Here is a 14,888-nt window from a genome sequence, read left to right as displayed (position 1 = left end):
ACATACACGACAAGATTGTCACGTGTTCCTTTCCCAGTGTAACATGTTACGTTATGTTATCTCTTCCTTAAACCCTCGTCTGTGTGCTTCCTGCTGCCCGGCGATTGCGAGTGACGCTACCATCTGTCCGTCCATCCGTGGCGGTCTCCTGTAAAGCGTGCTTTCACTGCAGTGGGGTAATGTACGCAGGAGAAGCAACCCAGCACAATGTCTCTCCCCAGGCCCAGCAGTGTGTGATAATAGATAAATAAACGTTTCTTTTTTTTTTTTTTTTGTTGTTGTTGTTGCACGATACGCTGAGAAATAGCGTGTTCACATTGTGCACGCGCTACACGCAAAGCTGCATTCGGCGTATGCGGAGTTTTCAGACGCAATTTTCTTGCGTCTGGCACGCAAATAGAGCTGAGCCGACCCTTTGCCTTCAGCTTGGTAACCCCCTTCACTGCCAACGCTTCCTGTTAAAACCTTCGAGTTCCATTATAACGTGCATGTTGCACTCAGCGAAATCGTTTCATGTGTTCACGAACCGTACAGATGCGACTGACATTACAACGGGCGCTGAACAGGCTACACGAATGACGCACGCTCGTGTCACATGCAGTTTCAGTTGAGAAGCACACTTCATGGTGATGTTGGCGACGACGAAACCGTGCCCTTATAACTGTCATTGTTTCCGAAACGTGCATGTTTAAAAAGCGCAATTCTGCAAAGGGCTCAAGAAAAAGTGTTTTGAACAGTTGCGACCTCTCTCGAATGCCACGACGTGTTGTCGTGGCCAAGTGACGATGGCGAAACGATGAAAGTTTCACCCTTCTGTTCACCATCATGTTTGCTTTCTGGGCGCGTGACTGTCGTGTTCTAGCTATTAGTTTGTAGCGTTTTGCATATCGACAAGGCAAAGTGAACGCGACATATCTTGTTTCGAGTTATTTGTTCTTTTACTTCGTGGTTGTCAGGATGGTTGTATTTTCTTTGTCTTTTTTTTTTGTCGCGCTCGGCGTGACATTTGGAGCATGAAGGATTTGTGTGTTTGACCTGGTGAACAGCAGCTATGCATATAATTAGATCTGGCAAGACATGTACGTGTATACCCCATATTGAAGTGACGCCACATGTGATTCGAGATTTCGTGCAGATGCTTCGCACGTCGACAAGGTCGCATGTCACGCTCGATGTATTCGAATGTTATTAGTAAACGTAACCAAATACTAGCAGGAGGTTTTTACACACTACTCCTACAGTACTACTATACTAGACATTGAAGGGAAAATATGTCGTCGAGACCAGACTGGGAAAGGGTTCGTGCTATGGCAGGAAGTGAGGCATTCATGTTTTAAGACACAGCATGCATTTTTTAAAAAAGATAATTGATTGAAATGGCCGATGCTTATCGATAAAATTCCACGGATGTTTATGCACTGCACCTTGGTGCGGAAGACATTTCTGCAGCTATCAACGACGGAGACAGAGAGCATAATGTGCAGTTGTGTCACCATTCCCGTCAACCGTTGAGACGGACCAAACTTGAACGGCATCAGGGTGATACGCAATGACTAAAGGAAAGTTAGGTAGCAAGCGAGCTCGTGGTGACGACCCATGACTTTAAAAAAAACCCGAGACAAGGTAGAGGACGATAACGGACAAACACAACACGGTCTCAAATCCAGTTGTCAGGTTTGTAGCACAACAACGTTTAAATAGACGACACTAGGTGGGAGAGCAGGGAAGAGCCAACAAGGTTCGGGAGACAAAGTCTAGAAGTTATACTGACACAGCTCCCATGGTTGAGGATGCATAGGGTCACCCGAAGGAGCCTTCTATGAGCTCAGTTGGAGACCGTGTTGTGTTTGTCTGTTATCGTACGCTATACCTCGTCTCGGGTTTTCAAGTCATGGATGCAATGACTGGCAATTTTTCAACAAATTTTCCTGCATCTAAAGAAAAACAAAACACAACAAAACATGCCCGTTACTTCGCCGCGTTTCTATCACTGCACGAGGTGCAGAAACAGTATACACACTTGAACGCCCTATATACGAATTTAATGCTTCCCCGGAATCGGGCCTCTGATTCTCGATACATTTTCACGACCATCATCGTCGGGGAATGTCTAGATACCGCGCGTGAATCAGCCCGTCGAGCACCGCCGACCAGTCGTGCTATATCGCTTCGTCTGTGGGGGGGGGCAAAGACCAAAGAAACATAAGCTATATAGAAGCGGAGCGAAGCGAGTAGAAATCGATAGTATGTTTTGATTTAGACCCTCTTCCAAGAAGGAGCGGCTTCAATCCACCTGCCCCTTCGCCTGAGCCAACTTAATGAGTGGCACCTAGTTGAAGGAGTTCGTTGCGAAATGAACTCGGAAGGGTGTGCCTTCAGAAAGCAGGGCGGAAGTAATCTCTTCTGCAAGGGTTGTTGTTGAAAGGATTCCCAGTACGCGGTAGATGTATGGTGCGCGTGGCTGTGTTCGAGAAAGAAATTGAGAAGTAATCGACAGTGTATGGTCGTAGGTGTGTAAGCGGGGTGGTGAACGGGTGACGGCGGAGGTGGTGGAGGATGGGGCGATTTCCAGAGTGCTTCGCAGCTGCTGAGTTTTTCTCTCCTCAATGCTGTCACTGCGGTGCTGTAGAAGATCTAGAGCTCTTTCTTCTCCATCGCCCACACTACCAACCTTCCCGAATCGTACTCTCCGGAACCCTTAACGAGCTGAACTCTCGCCCCCACCCTCTCTCTCACAAAATTGCATGGTCCCTGGCCACATCCAGCCCACCAACGCTCTGCCCTCAAAGCTCTCTTCACCTTTCTGGACACCACGGGACTTCGATCCTTATTGTGAAGGGGCTCATTATTCCATTCCCCGCATCACCACCAGCAGCGGGGTATAGAGTATCGCCCCTGGCGGTGAAACTCCCCATTCATCATCTCACAATAAAAGTGCTGTAGTTGTTGAAGTTCATTCGGAGCACTTTACGTGCACTGCCATACAGCCATAGCGCGTTTGGACCACCACATCATCATTCCATGTACACGTGCATGTGTGTGCTGCGATGCGCCCTTTAAAGGACAAAAAAGGAATTGTAGCCCCTTTGGGGGATCAGATGCAATGACATAACCATTATTCCCTTTCGCGAGAAAACGCACGGAAGGTTATGCGAACTTTTGGGGTTATTTGCTCTGCTGGGTGGGTAATCATGAGAGTCAAGGGACCAAAAAGGGGAGTAATCGCAATTTAGGGGACTAGAAGTTGGGATTATTCCTCTAATGTAGTCCCTTGAGTTTCCATAGAGTGCAGTTGAAGGAACGACAAAAGCAGCAATCCTCATGGACTCGAACAATGCAATCCGGACGATGGTGGACACCGTGTGTGATAGCACTTGAGCACGCTGCATGGCCTGCCCAGCAAAAATCGGGCGCTAGAGGTGACCCTCAACACGGAACACACAAACGTCGGAACTTTAATCTTGCCACGAGAGGGCATTCCGAAGAAAATTAGACGCTGCTCCAAACATATCACTTCTAGCTGCATAGGACTGGGTCACGGCGGGTGAAGCCAGCTTGAGAAGCTCTCAGCCAACCAAAACCAGTCATGCAAACAGTGACGTGAGGAAGGCTAACCTTCCCTACCCCATACTGAACGAACGAACGACGAACGAACGAACGAACGAACGACATTTCAGAAATGGCACTCTGGCCCATGTCCTGTACATCCCAGAGGTTTTCTCATCGAAACATGCGGGAAAAGTGGGGGTCTAGTGTGCAAGAAACCACGTTTCATCGAAAATGTCGCTGCCTTCTAGACCATACCTTATGTAACGGAATGCTTTCGACGCGTTGGTACTGATCATCCATGCCTCCGAGTGCGACGAACCTCACGAACAGTCACCGTGGTTGGTCGCACTTGGAAGCATAGTGGAATTCCCTTACGTGTTTGGCTCGAAAATTTTTTCTCTTCGGTGGAACGCACACATAAGAAAATAAAAGATGTACGTAAATGTCCCGTTCAGACTTTGTGCTGTCCTAACGAATGGAAGTGAGTGAATAAAGCTTACCCCGTTTTGGCAAAGTTGGCCCAGTAGCGCATCATCCTCTTCGAGAGCAACACTTCGTCGGGTCTGTAGCCGCGACTCTCGTTGAGCGGTTCCCCGAACAGGTAGGCAATCTCTTCCCCGTGGATGACACCCATCCACTGTGGCCATGCACTCTGCGACGACCGGTGTGTGAAGTAGTACATGTACACTTCGGCCCCCGTCAGAGCATAGTGGAAGGCCCATTCTGTGACAGAGCAGGTGAAGTGGTAGTCTCCCACTATCTTGTCGACAGCGTCCCGGTTCTTGATGGTGTCGTCCGGGTTGAGCCACTCGGTATACTGGAACACGATCGCTTGTAGGACCAGGTCACTCACATATGGGTTCAGGTCTCGCACCGTGCGTACAAAGTCATCACGCGTCAGATAGACGTTATCGTCGCGGCGAAAGAGTTCCGTTAGGAAGTAGACGAGGAAATAGGTACCCTCATCCCGATTTGAGCCCAGGAGCACCCGCGTTTTCTTGAAGTTCCGCGACGCTAGAGACGTGCGAGGCGGCTCGACAAGGAAACCGCCGTCCACCACGGGCAGGAACGCAAACTCCACGACACCGAAGCTTCCTGTCTCGTTATTGACGATGTCCCCCGGGTCCTGGGACCGCAGACACTCCATCATCTTGTCGAGCTCGTCCAGTGAATGCGGGCATTTCAGGGCCTCGGCGAGCCTCAGAGCTGCCGCTGTCGCTGCGGGCCGATCGTGAAGGCTCCAGGGAGCTGTGGCCGTGCCACTCTGCATGATTGCCTGTGAGAACAGCTCACGGCTCAGCGGCGACAGAAGGTGCATGCTCACGCTGACGGCGCCCGCGGACTCGCCGAACAGTGTCACATTACGCGGGTTACCGCCGAAGGCCGCGATGTTCTCCTGCACCCACTGGAGCGCCATTAGTTGATCGTACAGGCCGGCGTTTCCCGGCACGTCGGTGTTGCCCAAGCTAAGAAAGCCAAGTGAGGCTACGCGGTAATTCATCGACACCACAATGATCTTCTCTTCCGTGGCCAGCGTGCGGCCGTCGTACACATCGAGCGTACTCGTCCCACTGTAGAAACCACCCCCATAGATCCACACTAGGACTGCAGCATTAGGAGGCCTCGGTTGCGGCACCCACACGTTGATGTTAAGGCAGTCCTCGCTCATGTTTGTATTCGCGTTCCACATGGTACTTCCGGAGAAGTCTCCAAAGGTAGTGTCCACTATCTGGTAACATGACGATGGCCGGACCGTGCAATTGAGGATGTCTTTCCATGGTTCCACAGGATGCGGATGCCGGAAGCGGTATGCACCGACGGGAGGCTGTGCGTAGGGGATGCCGTAGAAGACGTGTACTGGCTTTCCAGTGGCGGACGTGGTGGCAAACCCACGCACTGCGCCCTTGCTGGTATGCACGACCAGCGGGTCCGGGGCCCGGTGTCGATGCCGTTCTGGGTGTGCGTGGTCGCGGCGTGCGGTGGCCAAAGCCGACATCAACAATAGCATCAACCCCGGGCCCAGCTGCGACGTCGCGACCATGCCTCCGCTTGCTGCTCCTGCAAGGAAATAATATTCGGGACATTGATAAATCGCCCCGGACACTACGGGACAGTGAAATACTAAGGCTCATTGGGTGCATCAAGTTATTATAGGCCTGTTCATGTGATCAACGTGGGCTAATTGCGTCTTGACAATCATACTTGACAAGTGAGACCTCATCGCAAACTGACGTACGGGCATTTGCAGCAGTAGGGCGCATTGCCCAAGTGATTCCTCTTTGTTCACTTTTATCACACTTGCTACTACAACTCTCAGTTGTCTCACGACGTAGACCCCCAATTATTATGCTACTACAACTATGCCACAATTGCTATGAAGAAGGCATGCGTCTGTAATCCACCAAGTAATCTACGCTGCAACACGTGATCTTATTCTTATCAGGCATCGAATTCTATCATGCCACACCATTAGAATGCCACTTCCGCTGTTGTCGAAGGAAGGAACTAGGAAGAGTCATCTTTACGGGAAATAGGTGAATACGTTCAATGAAGTCATATTTCAATTTGACAATTTCAGAAAAAATACATTCGGTGCGATATGTAGATTCTTTTGGGATGGTAAGTTCATTCTAGCGTGTCTTGAACAGTAACGCGCTGAAGCATGAATGTTAGTTAGGAGTAGTTAGTTGGTAGTTAGGCGATTTTTTTTTCTCCTGTCCAAAATACGTCACGCTAAAACTGGAAAGAAAAATGTGATGACATTGACGACTAACAAAGCACACCAACTGTGGAGCTGTGCTCAAAGCACATGCATGCTCAAAGCATGTGCTCAGGCCGGTGTGGCCTGCGCATAAATTCGGCCCAAAAACGCACTCGACAAGGTGTTTTCTAAACTTCTTCCAGAAGAGTTTGAACCGCTTCCATTGTATTTATTTCCGCGGTTTCTCTCTCTCTCTCTCTCTTTTATTATCGACAAGGCGGTGTGCGAGTGTACTTTCGAAAGAGAACAGGACGGGCGTTGTTCTTTTCATTGTGAAGCTCAAAGTGCAGGCACAGCATACAAAGCCTCCGGATCGATTTTAAGCTTTTAGAAGCAAAATATAGGTACCGATCTTCCTTCATCGTCCCCCTCCGTATCGGATATTTCTTATATACTACGTTGCCGTATTTAAATTTTCACAGCACCCTCTGCTCGTTCGCTGGAAGAGATTTGACAAGACGTTGACAAGGAACAGGGTAGCTGCATGAGCCCGTTCTAATATATAGCGGCGTTTTGACGGATGCCTATTTCTTCCAAACACAAACACTGGTGTATGACGATAATGATGATGACGATGATGATTCCAGGCTTTCTGGAGGAAAGGGCATCCACAGTAAAAGTTTGTTTTTTCTACTGTGTTTTTTTTTTTCCTTCTTTTTTTCGTAAGTATGAGTACGTAAACGTGTGCAACACAGTGGCTTTTGCGTGCAAACGAAAAGGGTATACAATCAAAATATAATATTGAATAAGTGGAGAAGACGGATATGCCTCGGAAAACTGAGTGTTCTAACAAAAAAGAAAAGAAAATAATACTCAGGTACGATGCGCTTCTCAATTTTCCTTGTCGTATTGTTTCAAACTTGATCCAACGAGCAATGAGAAGAGACACTCTCAAATTATTCCCCCGGGTGAAACACCACAAGAGGACGCTTCAAACTTCCGTCAGGATTTCCCGGCTGATTAACGTCTCCCCCTCGCCCAGGGCTAAATTGGAAGACAGCAATGCAATTAGTGCAACCTTCCTATCAGCAACCTGTGACGTTCGCAGACGACACACGAAGCGCATTCTGTTACGTGGAGACTACAAGATGGCACTTGTGCGACCTACGTTTTTATTTTTCCTTTCTACTTCTATTCTGTTCTATTGGCACAAGACGCGGTGAATATATGTAAGGTGAAGCTCATTTTGGCTGCACTGTGGTAGGGGTAGTTGTTATTTGTCGCCACAGAATGGACAGCTTTAGTTACATTAGCTTGTAGTTGAGGAACAAGCCCCAGCCAAAGTCGTGGGCTATCGCCAAGCCAAGGCGTGACAAGGCCAAGTCAAGTCTAGGCATCAAAAGCCAAAGTCGTGACCTATCAACATTTTAAACGGGGAAGCCCTCAAACATATGCAGCCATTGTCCTAGCCCACACAGCGTTGCTTTTATCTTGAACAATACAAGAGAGGCAGCGTTTTGCAGCATTGAGATGAGAGAAAAGAATATCATCCACAGCTCCACAGCGATACCAGTGAACTGACCGCTGTTCCTACTCATGATGACGTTCCAAAGTTCTACTGTCTAAAGGTGCGGACTAGCGTCTTATTTGCTTTTCAGTCAATCATATTTAGGGAGTGACTTTTTCGGGTTAAACCCGATTCCGCCCGGTTAGTGCCCCCCGAACTGACCTCCGACCAATTCGGGCTAAACCCGATTTCTCCCCGAATTCCAGTCACTATGAAATCCTCAAGCACACGTTTTCACTGAAGACGAACAAAGGTTGCCACGTGTGACACATATAAGAATGTGTCACTTACGTTCCCAGCAACACCCATGTGTGTCAACACTGTCTATGCCTTCGGGGATTACCGCCGGAATGTCACGATTCCGCAAAAAAAAAAAAAAAAAAAAGAAGAAAGAGATTAGGAAAGGACTTAATAAACAGGAGGAGAAACAAAAACACCCGATAACACCCGAAGGCACAATTATCGCCCGATTTCTCCCTGAATTACAGATTTAAAAATAGCGCCCGATTTTTACCACCGAATCTGAGAAAGGCATTTCACCCGAAAAAGTCACTCCCTAATCATATTGCGCAGCGACTATTCAGTACATACAGTACAAACGGAACGGCATTTCACACCACGCACATTTCTGAACACAGTACACAGGAACTCACGCGTGATCCAGCGTTCCGACATCTTGGGGGTTGTAGTGCCCCAAGCAGCACAATGTACTGAAACTCAAGTGCAATAGGGGTGGCCGGCATGTGCCTTATCAATGTTCTTTAGTTTCACAAGTCTGTTCAAGGCCTTCCACCTACACGACCACCCCTATTGCACTCGACTTTCAGTACATTGTGCTGCTTGGTGCCGTGCGAAGAACTAGGCCGAGGAGGTATTTTTTTATCTCCACGAACTTTTACGCGATTACGGGCAAAGACGATACGTGACGTTCCTGTAATAAGAAGCAGCCTGCGTGTGGCGTACTGATAAGTCACTACACATGCAAGTGGCCTCCACGCACTTGCTGCACCATCAGTATACATACATTGTTATTATTTAGATGGATGATGTGATTATTGTGCAACGCGAAACCTTTCCCTTTGGAGGTGTTTTCTCGGAATACCGGCCGTGATGTGTGCAACGTTTCCAGCGATTTCCTCAGAGGCTTTTAAGCAGCCATAGACACAATTCCCCAGGTATCTTCCAGGAGCAACTTGCATAACTTATAGGCAAACAGACGACTCGACTCGGGATTCAACGAAATCCCATCATCTTAAAGTAGTCTGCTGTTTATTGGAGCGGCGTCGCGTCGAGGTCACACTGAAGAGCACAGTATCTTGCTTTCTTCATAGTCGTATACTGAAAGATCAAACAAACAAACAAAAAAAAGAAAAAAGGAACGGTTCGGCATCCATGTTGATTGTTTCTTTCTTCGTCTCTCTTGTTTTCATTTTCTTTCTTTCTTCTTTTTTTTTTCCTTCCTCTTTCAATGGCATAGCAAGTAGACATTGCGTTTGACAGACTTTTCCTCTTTTTCTTCGAATAAACGTGTATTTCCTGCCCCCCCCCCCCCTGCCTCAGCGATTGGGTACACGACTTTACTTATCGGCATATTCCTCTCTTACTTCCGCCAACGTTGCCAACATTTTAAGTGATATACTGTCGGTGCTGGCTGTCGCATATTCCTCGAACACTCTCCTTTTAGTTGAATACACCAGCGTTCCTCCACAACGCGAAAAAGGAAAGGAAAATTACAAAATGGATTTCCGATTTCGGTGCCACGTCAGGCTGCAGCTTTTCCGTGCAACACATTTCGGATTTTTTTTTTTTTACAACATTAAACATACAAAAACGAACCTCATAAAATATTGAGAGTTTTCATTCATCGCAAACTGTTCTCCGCACCGAGGCTTTCACTTGATGTTGCGTCAGTTGAGGACTATCGTTGCAGATAGCAAGCTGCGCTCAGATTCCCCAACAATCTTGCATCATGATATCTTAACTGGCATGTCTCGGGTAAGAACACCAGCTATTATGTTTTCTTTCCTCCTCAGACGCAAGATACGAACATGCGACCGTGTTGTAACCCCCGGGAAACGCAATTGATTAAAGAACGGGTGCTGTGTCTTAATCTTATCTGCTCCGCAGGGTTTGTCCGGACATCTACCATGTAGTACAGCTCGCAATAGGGTTAAATTGAACGCTATTCCGGTCTGCGGACCCTGGTAGTACTGTGTTCAAGTTAAGTTTGACGCGAGCCGTATCTCATTCTTGTGCGTGATAGTAACTTAATATGGTTGTCCATTGTAAAAAAATGTCACATTTTTCCCATGTGACATAAGTTGGATACGATACGCTCTACTGCTCGGCGTAAAGTTCGCGTACCACAACAATCCTGGCCCCGTACACGCTAAGGAAAAAAAAAAGAAGTATTTTCACTCCTTTTGGGGACTAAATACATTGCCACAAAAAATAGTGCCTTTCGGGAGTAAATGCACGAGAGTAAATGCACGAGAGTAAATGAATGTCACAGAGTGGAGACTGCATTTCACGCTCTGTTCTAAGAGTCCCGGGTACATAATTCGGGTACATGCATGAAAATACTTTGAACCAAACCGTCAACCGTGATATGTCGAGTGATATAAAATCTTGCTGCATACATAGGGCACAATTTGCGAAGAAAGAAGCGCCAACTGTTTCTTACTCTGTGTGGGCGAAAAATTGCTAAGTTGGCTGAGTTATGCAGCCTTATGCCATCGAATTGACCAAAAGCACATATTTACTTAGACTGTTGCATTCGGGAGACCATTTGCCAAGTTCAGTGACAATTTGCAATCCTAGGGAGTGAACGTTGGGGTAAGCGGACTAAAATTGGGAGTAATTGCAGTCTAGGGGACTGGAAGCTGCAATTACTCCTTGTTTTACTCCTTTTTTTTCTTAGAGTATACTAGCTTCTAATCATTGGCTCCATATTGGGCCAATATTGCCAATATTAGCCGATATTGCCGATACTAGCTTCTAATCACTGTCGTTTCACCCAAGCAGCACAACATCTTGGCTCCATATTGGGCCAATATTGGCAATACCGACCCAATATTGGTCCAATATTGCCGATATTGGGCCAATATGTTGTGCTGCTTGGGCACTATCATTTCGAGAATCAATTTGGGAATATTAGAGAGTCTTAGTGCATCGTACGTAAGGGATAGACTACGATGTACCAAAACTCTCCATTAGCCCGCACCTCAAGAGTGCGCTTATAACACACAAAACTCGATACAAGAAACCTGCCTTACTTTGACTGCGTTGCCCCGCGACGCTGAGCACCGATAACTACATCCTACAGCACAACCCAATATTCGACACGGTGCAACGTCCATTCGCACAGTTCCACATCAAAAGCGTATACACGCGTTCATGAGCCCGAAGTGCACTACATGAAACCTCTATCTTGCACAAACATACTGGCGCGCCCACTTCGCGGTGTAGCAAGCCTTCGAAATGAACGCCGCGCCTGACCGCGTTGTGTACTCCCCAGGGGGAAGAGGAGGCCGCGTCGTCCTTGGCCTCCGCATCTTTTTAATCTTGCAGAAGAGCGACGCCTTGAAAGGACGGACCATTTCCGTGAAGACGGCAGCAAAGGCTCTGCAGCAATTCAGACCGACCACTTTGCCCTTCTCGCAGACGGAGCATTGTCATGGTGAAAGGCTGAAAGCACACGTATTTGTGCGCCGTGATGCGCACTCATGCTACGAAGACGGAATCGATGCTGCCCGACACTCGAGCAACGTGTTAACAGATACTTTCAGATACATGAGCGAGTTCCAGTGCATCGTACGTTACGTAAGGTATAGCGTTGGTGGCGCTCTGCGCACGCGCAATACATAAACGAAGCTTCTGCGCATTTTGAATAACAGATTGATAGCACGGCTGCTGAATAAGGAATAGTAGGATATTTCTATACTTATGAAGACTGTACCCTTCGGAGAAATGTCAAAAGTTTAGTCTATAGTCCAGATGGGCACGAACGAACGATGATAATAAAAGGAAGCGATGAAGCTGCACTTAGCTCATTCGTGTTACAAGATTTCGTGTGGCAGATGTGATTAAATGTGGTCTGTTACACGAAGGTCTGCACCTGAATAAGCACTGCGAAGCTTCAACGTTCTCTATTATTATTATTATTATTATTTAAAAAACAGTGTTCTTACTAAATACCGGTGGAGAAAGTAGATTTGCAACCGCGTCACGAAAGAGCTATGCTTGCTGCATGATACGGGTTGCCTATACAAGGAGGAAATGGCCTTAGCTATGGAGACTAGCTAAACTGGCAGCCACAGAAAGCCTGTGTTCGAAATCGTCTGCGACTATAGACTGAAGCAGACGACAGCACGACTGCGCGTGGAGCCACCACGCTCCAACTAAAATCCAATCCAATCCAAGGCCTGCACGTGCACACAGGGTTAGAAAAGCGATATGGCGGACGGTGTAACACTTGTGGCGCATGTTCCTCTCAAAACAATAGCTAGAGCGCTTTAAAATTACGGTGCAGCGAACGCGTAATAAAAAAATTATAGCCGCCGCATATAATCGTTCAGGGATTTCCCTTCGGCACAAAAGAACGGAGCGCCGTCCAAGATGGCGTGGGAAAAAGAGCAGACGACCGCCTCGTTCGCTGGAAATAAAATAAAATGAAGGAGCCATCAATAACAAGAGAACCTTTCGCCAAAGATTAATCGCCCCGCTCGACGTTGCAGCACGAAATTTAGTGCAGGTACGTCGGCCAGGATCAGCTGGCCTTCGTTTCGGTCTGGAACACAACTCTGTCTGGCAACAATGTTTCCGTCGTTTTGGTCATGGATTTTATCGGCTACGCGAGCGGTCGTCATACTTTCTCCGATACGCTTCCCGCAGCCACAAATGTTGTACATACTACAGTAGTTAACGATAGCGGTGTAGTGTCTGTAACGTTATTAACTGATTATTAACTCAGTTCAATAAACGTAAACAGTTTGAATACGCTTAAATAAATACAGTTAACAGAATAGAATTTAAATTGGCAACAATTGCAGTTTGTATTCACGGAAAGGCCGGCCCGCATGGTGCGTGTTTCTGTGAATATCGCGCTGCGTAAAACTCAGCATGGCCACGCACCGTGAAAAAACACGCCTGTCAAACCGCATGGGGTGCAAATCCCGCTGCAGCGTGCACGGCGGGTTTGGTGAATGTGCTTTACGGCCTCTCTGGTTGTTTTCGTGTGCGTTCCTTTGTGAAGCCGGCCCCTGTGGCCGGCCTTCCATTTGATGCCAATACACTCTTTGTAATTGATTTGCATTTGGTAAAATGGACCCTCACGAGCGAAAGTTGTTGTACTTGGAGATGTCCTTCTGCAGCTTTTCCGTAGGAGCGGCCATTGCTAAAAATTAATAAGGATGCCTGACCAGAAACAGAAGTGATCTGCTGCGCCGCGATTGGTTGCTATGGGCGCCCGTGAACTGACCGCTGCGTGAAATGTAGAAACCTGCTCTGATGTGATGCAGTGAATCATGCGCTACGAGCAGCTGCCGTGGCTCCGTGGTTAGCCTGCTGGACATGTCACGTCGAGACCGGAAGGTATCCGGGTTCGAATCCCGACGCCGGCTGTGCCGTCTTGGGTTTTTCCTAGGTTTTCCTCAGACGCTTTCAGACATACGTGGGCACAGTTCCCTTAGAAGCCGGCCCAGGACGCACATTCTCCCCAGGGCGTCAGTCGTGTGACGTTGCCCGCATATGTAAGGCCGACAACGGCGAGCCCTACCACCACCGCTACAAGCAGCTGCGACGTGCAGAATTTCGCGCTGGGCGAGAAAACAACAGCTTTTACGCAAGCTTAGTTCCTTACCCTGAAGTTTTCTCCCTAACACATTTATTCCGCGAGCACACTCTTCCCCTCAGGTGAACACGTGACACTCGCGTAACCGTAAGCGAGTGCGAAGAGCGGCCTCACCACTTTTATCGTTTCAGAGAAGTGGATCAGCAGAGCATGGTTTCGATCCAGGGACCTCTAGGTTATGTCCATGGGTCAAGAATACTTCCACTGGGTGTATCTTTTCTTTTAAATTCCGTGTGAGCGCCGCCAAGCAACTGTGACGATGAGCGGCGTTCAGACATGGACAGCTGGAGAGGGGGGCAGCAGGAAGGTGTGGGAGACAGGGGGGGTGGGGTCAGTATGTGTCTTGGGCCGACTTCAATGGGGAACTGTGCCGACATTCGTATGGAAAGTCTTCCGGAAAACCCAGGGAAAACCTCAGACAGCACAGCCACTGACAGGATTCGAACCCGCATCACCTCCCAGTCTCGGTGTGGGAAGCGGTCACAATAACCACGATATATAGGCTCGTTCCTTTTCTTCTCTTTCCTTCTTTTTCCTCTTTTCCATTTTTTCTTTCTTTTTCCTTTTTATTTGTGTGTGGAATAGCAAGCAAGCCGACTCTTTGCCTGGGTAACATTACCTCTTTATGTTTTTTTTTCTTAATAAAATGCCCCCCCCCCCTCGTTCAGTGTTTGCAACCACACACATGCAGGAAGCAGTATATGCTCGCTGCCTAAAAGCATGTGTTTATGAAGAAATTCGAGAATGTTAAACGCAAAGAATCAGTCTTTTTCTTCCCTAGTTCAGATAACTCAGGGAAAAGAGGTGCTGGAAAAGAGGGAAGGGAAGGAGGGAAGAGAGAAGGGAAAGAGAGGAAGAGGCGCCGGGTCATCTGATAGGTGAACCGATCAGATGATGATCAGTCTGATGATCTGACCAGTGGACCCAGGTTCGATTCCTGGCGTCAGCACCACCTGTTTTCGTTGAGTTGTTGGAATTCGTTAATTTCTGGCCATTTCAGGGCTTCCATGTCTGTGTCGTCCCTAATTGTGGTCTGCCTCGGCCATTTCTCGTTTTCTTTTTCTTTTCTTTCTTTGTTTCTTGCAAATTTTGGGTCATTTTGTCGACCCTTTTAAGGTCTTGGAAGCAACGTTGTTATAAGCTTTACGCTTAAAAGAAAACACACAACCGGGATATACGGTGTCGGACTACTTGATGACAAAGCGACACCGTGTCGTCTG

At 47.8% G+C, this 14,888-nt stretch overlaps 2 protein-coding genes across 8 annotated transcripts in view; one reads left to right on the top strand and one right to left on the bottom strand.

Moving 5' to 3' along the window:
* LOC135366947 (acetylcholinesterase-like) overlaps positions 1-14,888 on the bottom strand; it is a 55,362-nt gene that overhangs the window by 14,927 nt on the left and 25,547 nt on the right. For 2 of the 7 annotated variants that reach the window (XM_064599956.1, XM_064599961.1), the window contains exons 1-2: positions 8,471-8,532; positions 4,050-5,607 (exon numbers count right to left, since the gene is read on the bottom strand). In XM_064599956.1, coding sequence (XP_064456026.1) covers positions 4,050-5,607; positions 8,471-8,492 — 1,580 coding nt within the window. In that variant the 5' untranslated portion in view covers positions 8,493-8,532. Of the gene's footprint in view, positions 1-4,049; positions 5,608-8,470; positions 8,533-11,092; positions 11,381-14,888 lie in introns of those variants that run through there. The other 5 variants (XM_064599955.1, XM_064599958.1, XM_064599960.1 and 2 more) reach the window with 3 other exon arrangements.
* LOC135366948 (transcription initiation factor TFIID subunit 6-like) overlaps positions 7,723-14,888 on the top strand; it is a 45,997-nt gene continuing 38,831 nt past the window's right edge. Inside the window, exon 1 of the mRNA XM_064599963.1 lies at positions 7,723-7,878. The gene's annotated coding sequence lies outside the window, so the exon portion shown is untranslated. The remainder of the gene's footprint in view (positions 7,879-14,888) is intronic.

Source organism: Ornithodoros turicata, chromosome 8, assembly GCF_037126465.1.
Source record: "Ornithodoros turicata isolate Travis chromosome 8, ASM3712646v1, whole genome shotgun sequence".
Taxonomy (NCBI): Eukaryota; Metazoa; Arthropoda; class Arachnida; order Ixodida; family Argasidae; genus Ornithodoros; species Ornithodoros turicata.
This window is presented reverse-complemented; position numbering and strand designations above follow the sequence as displayed.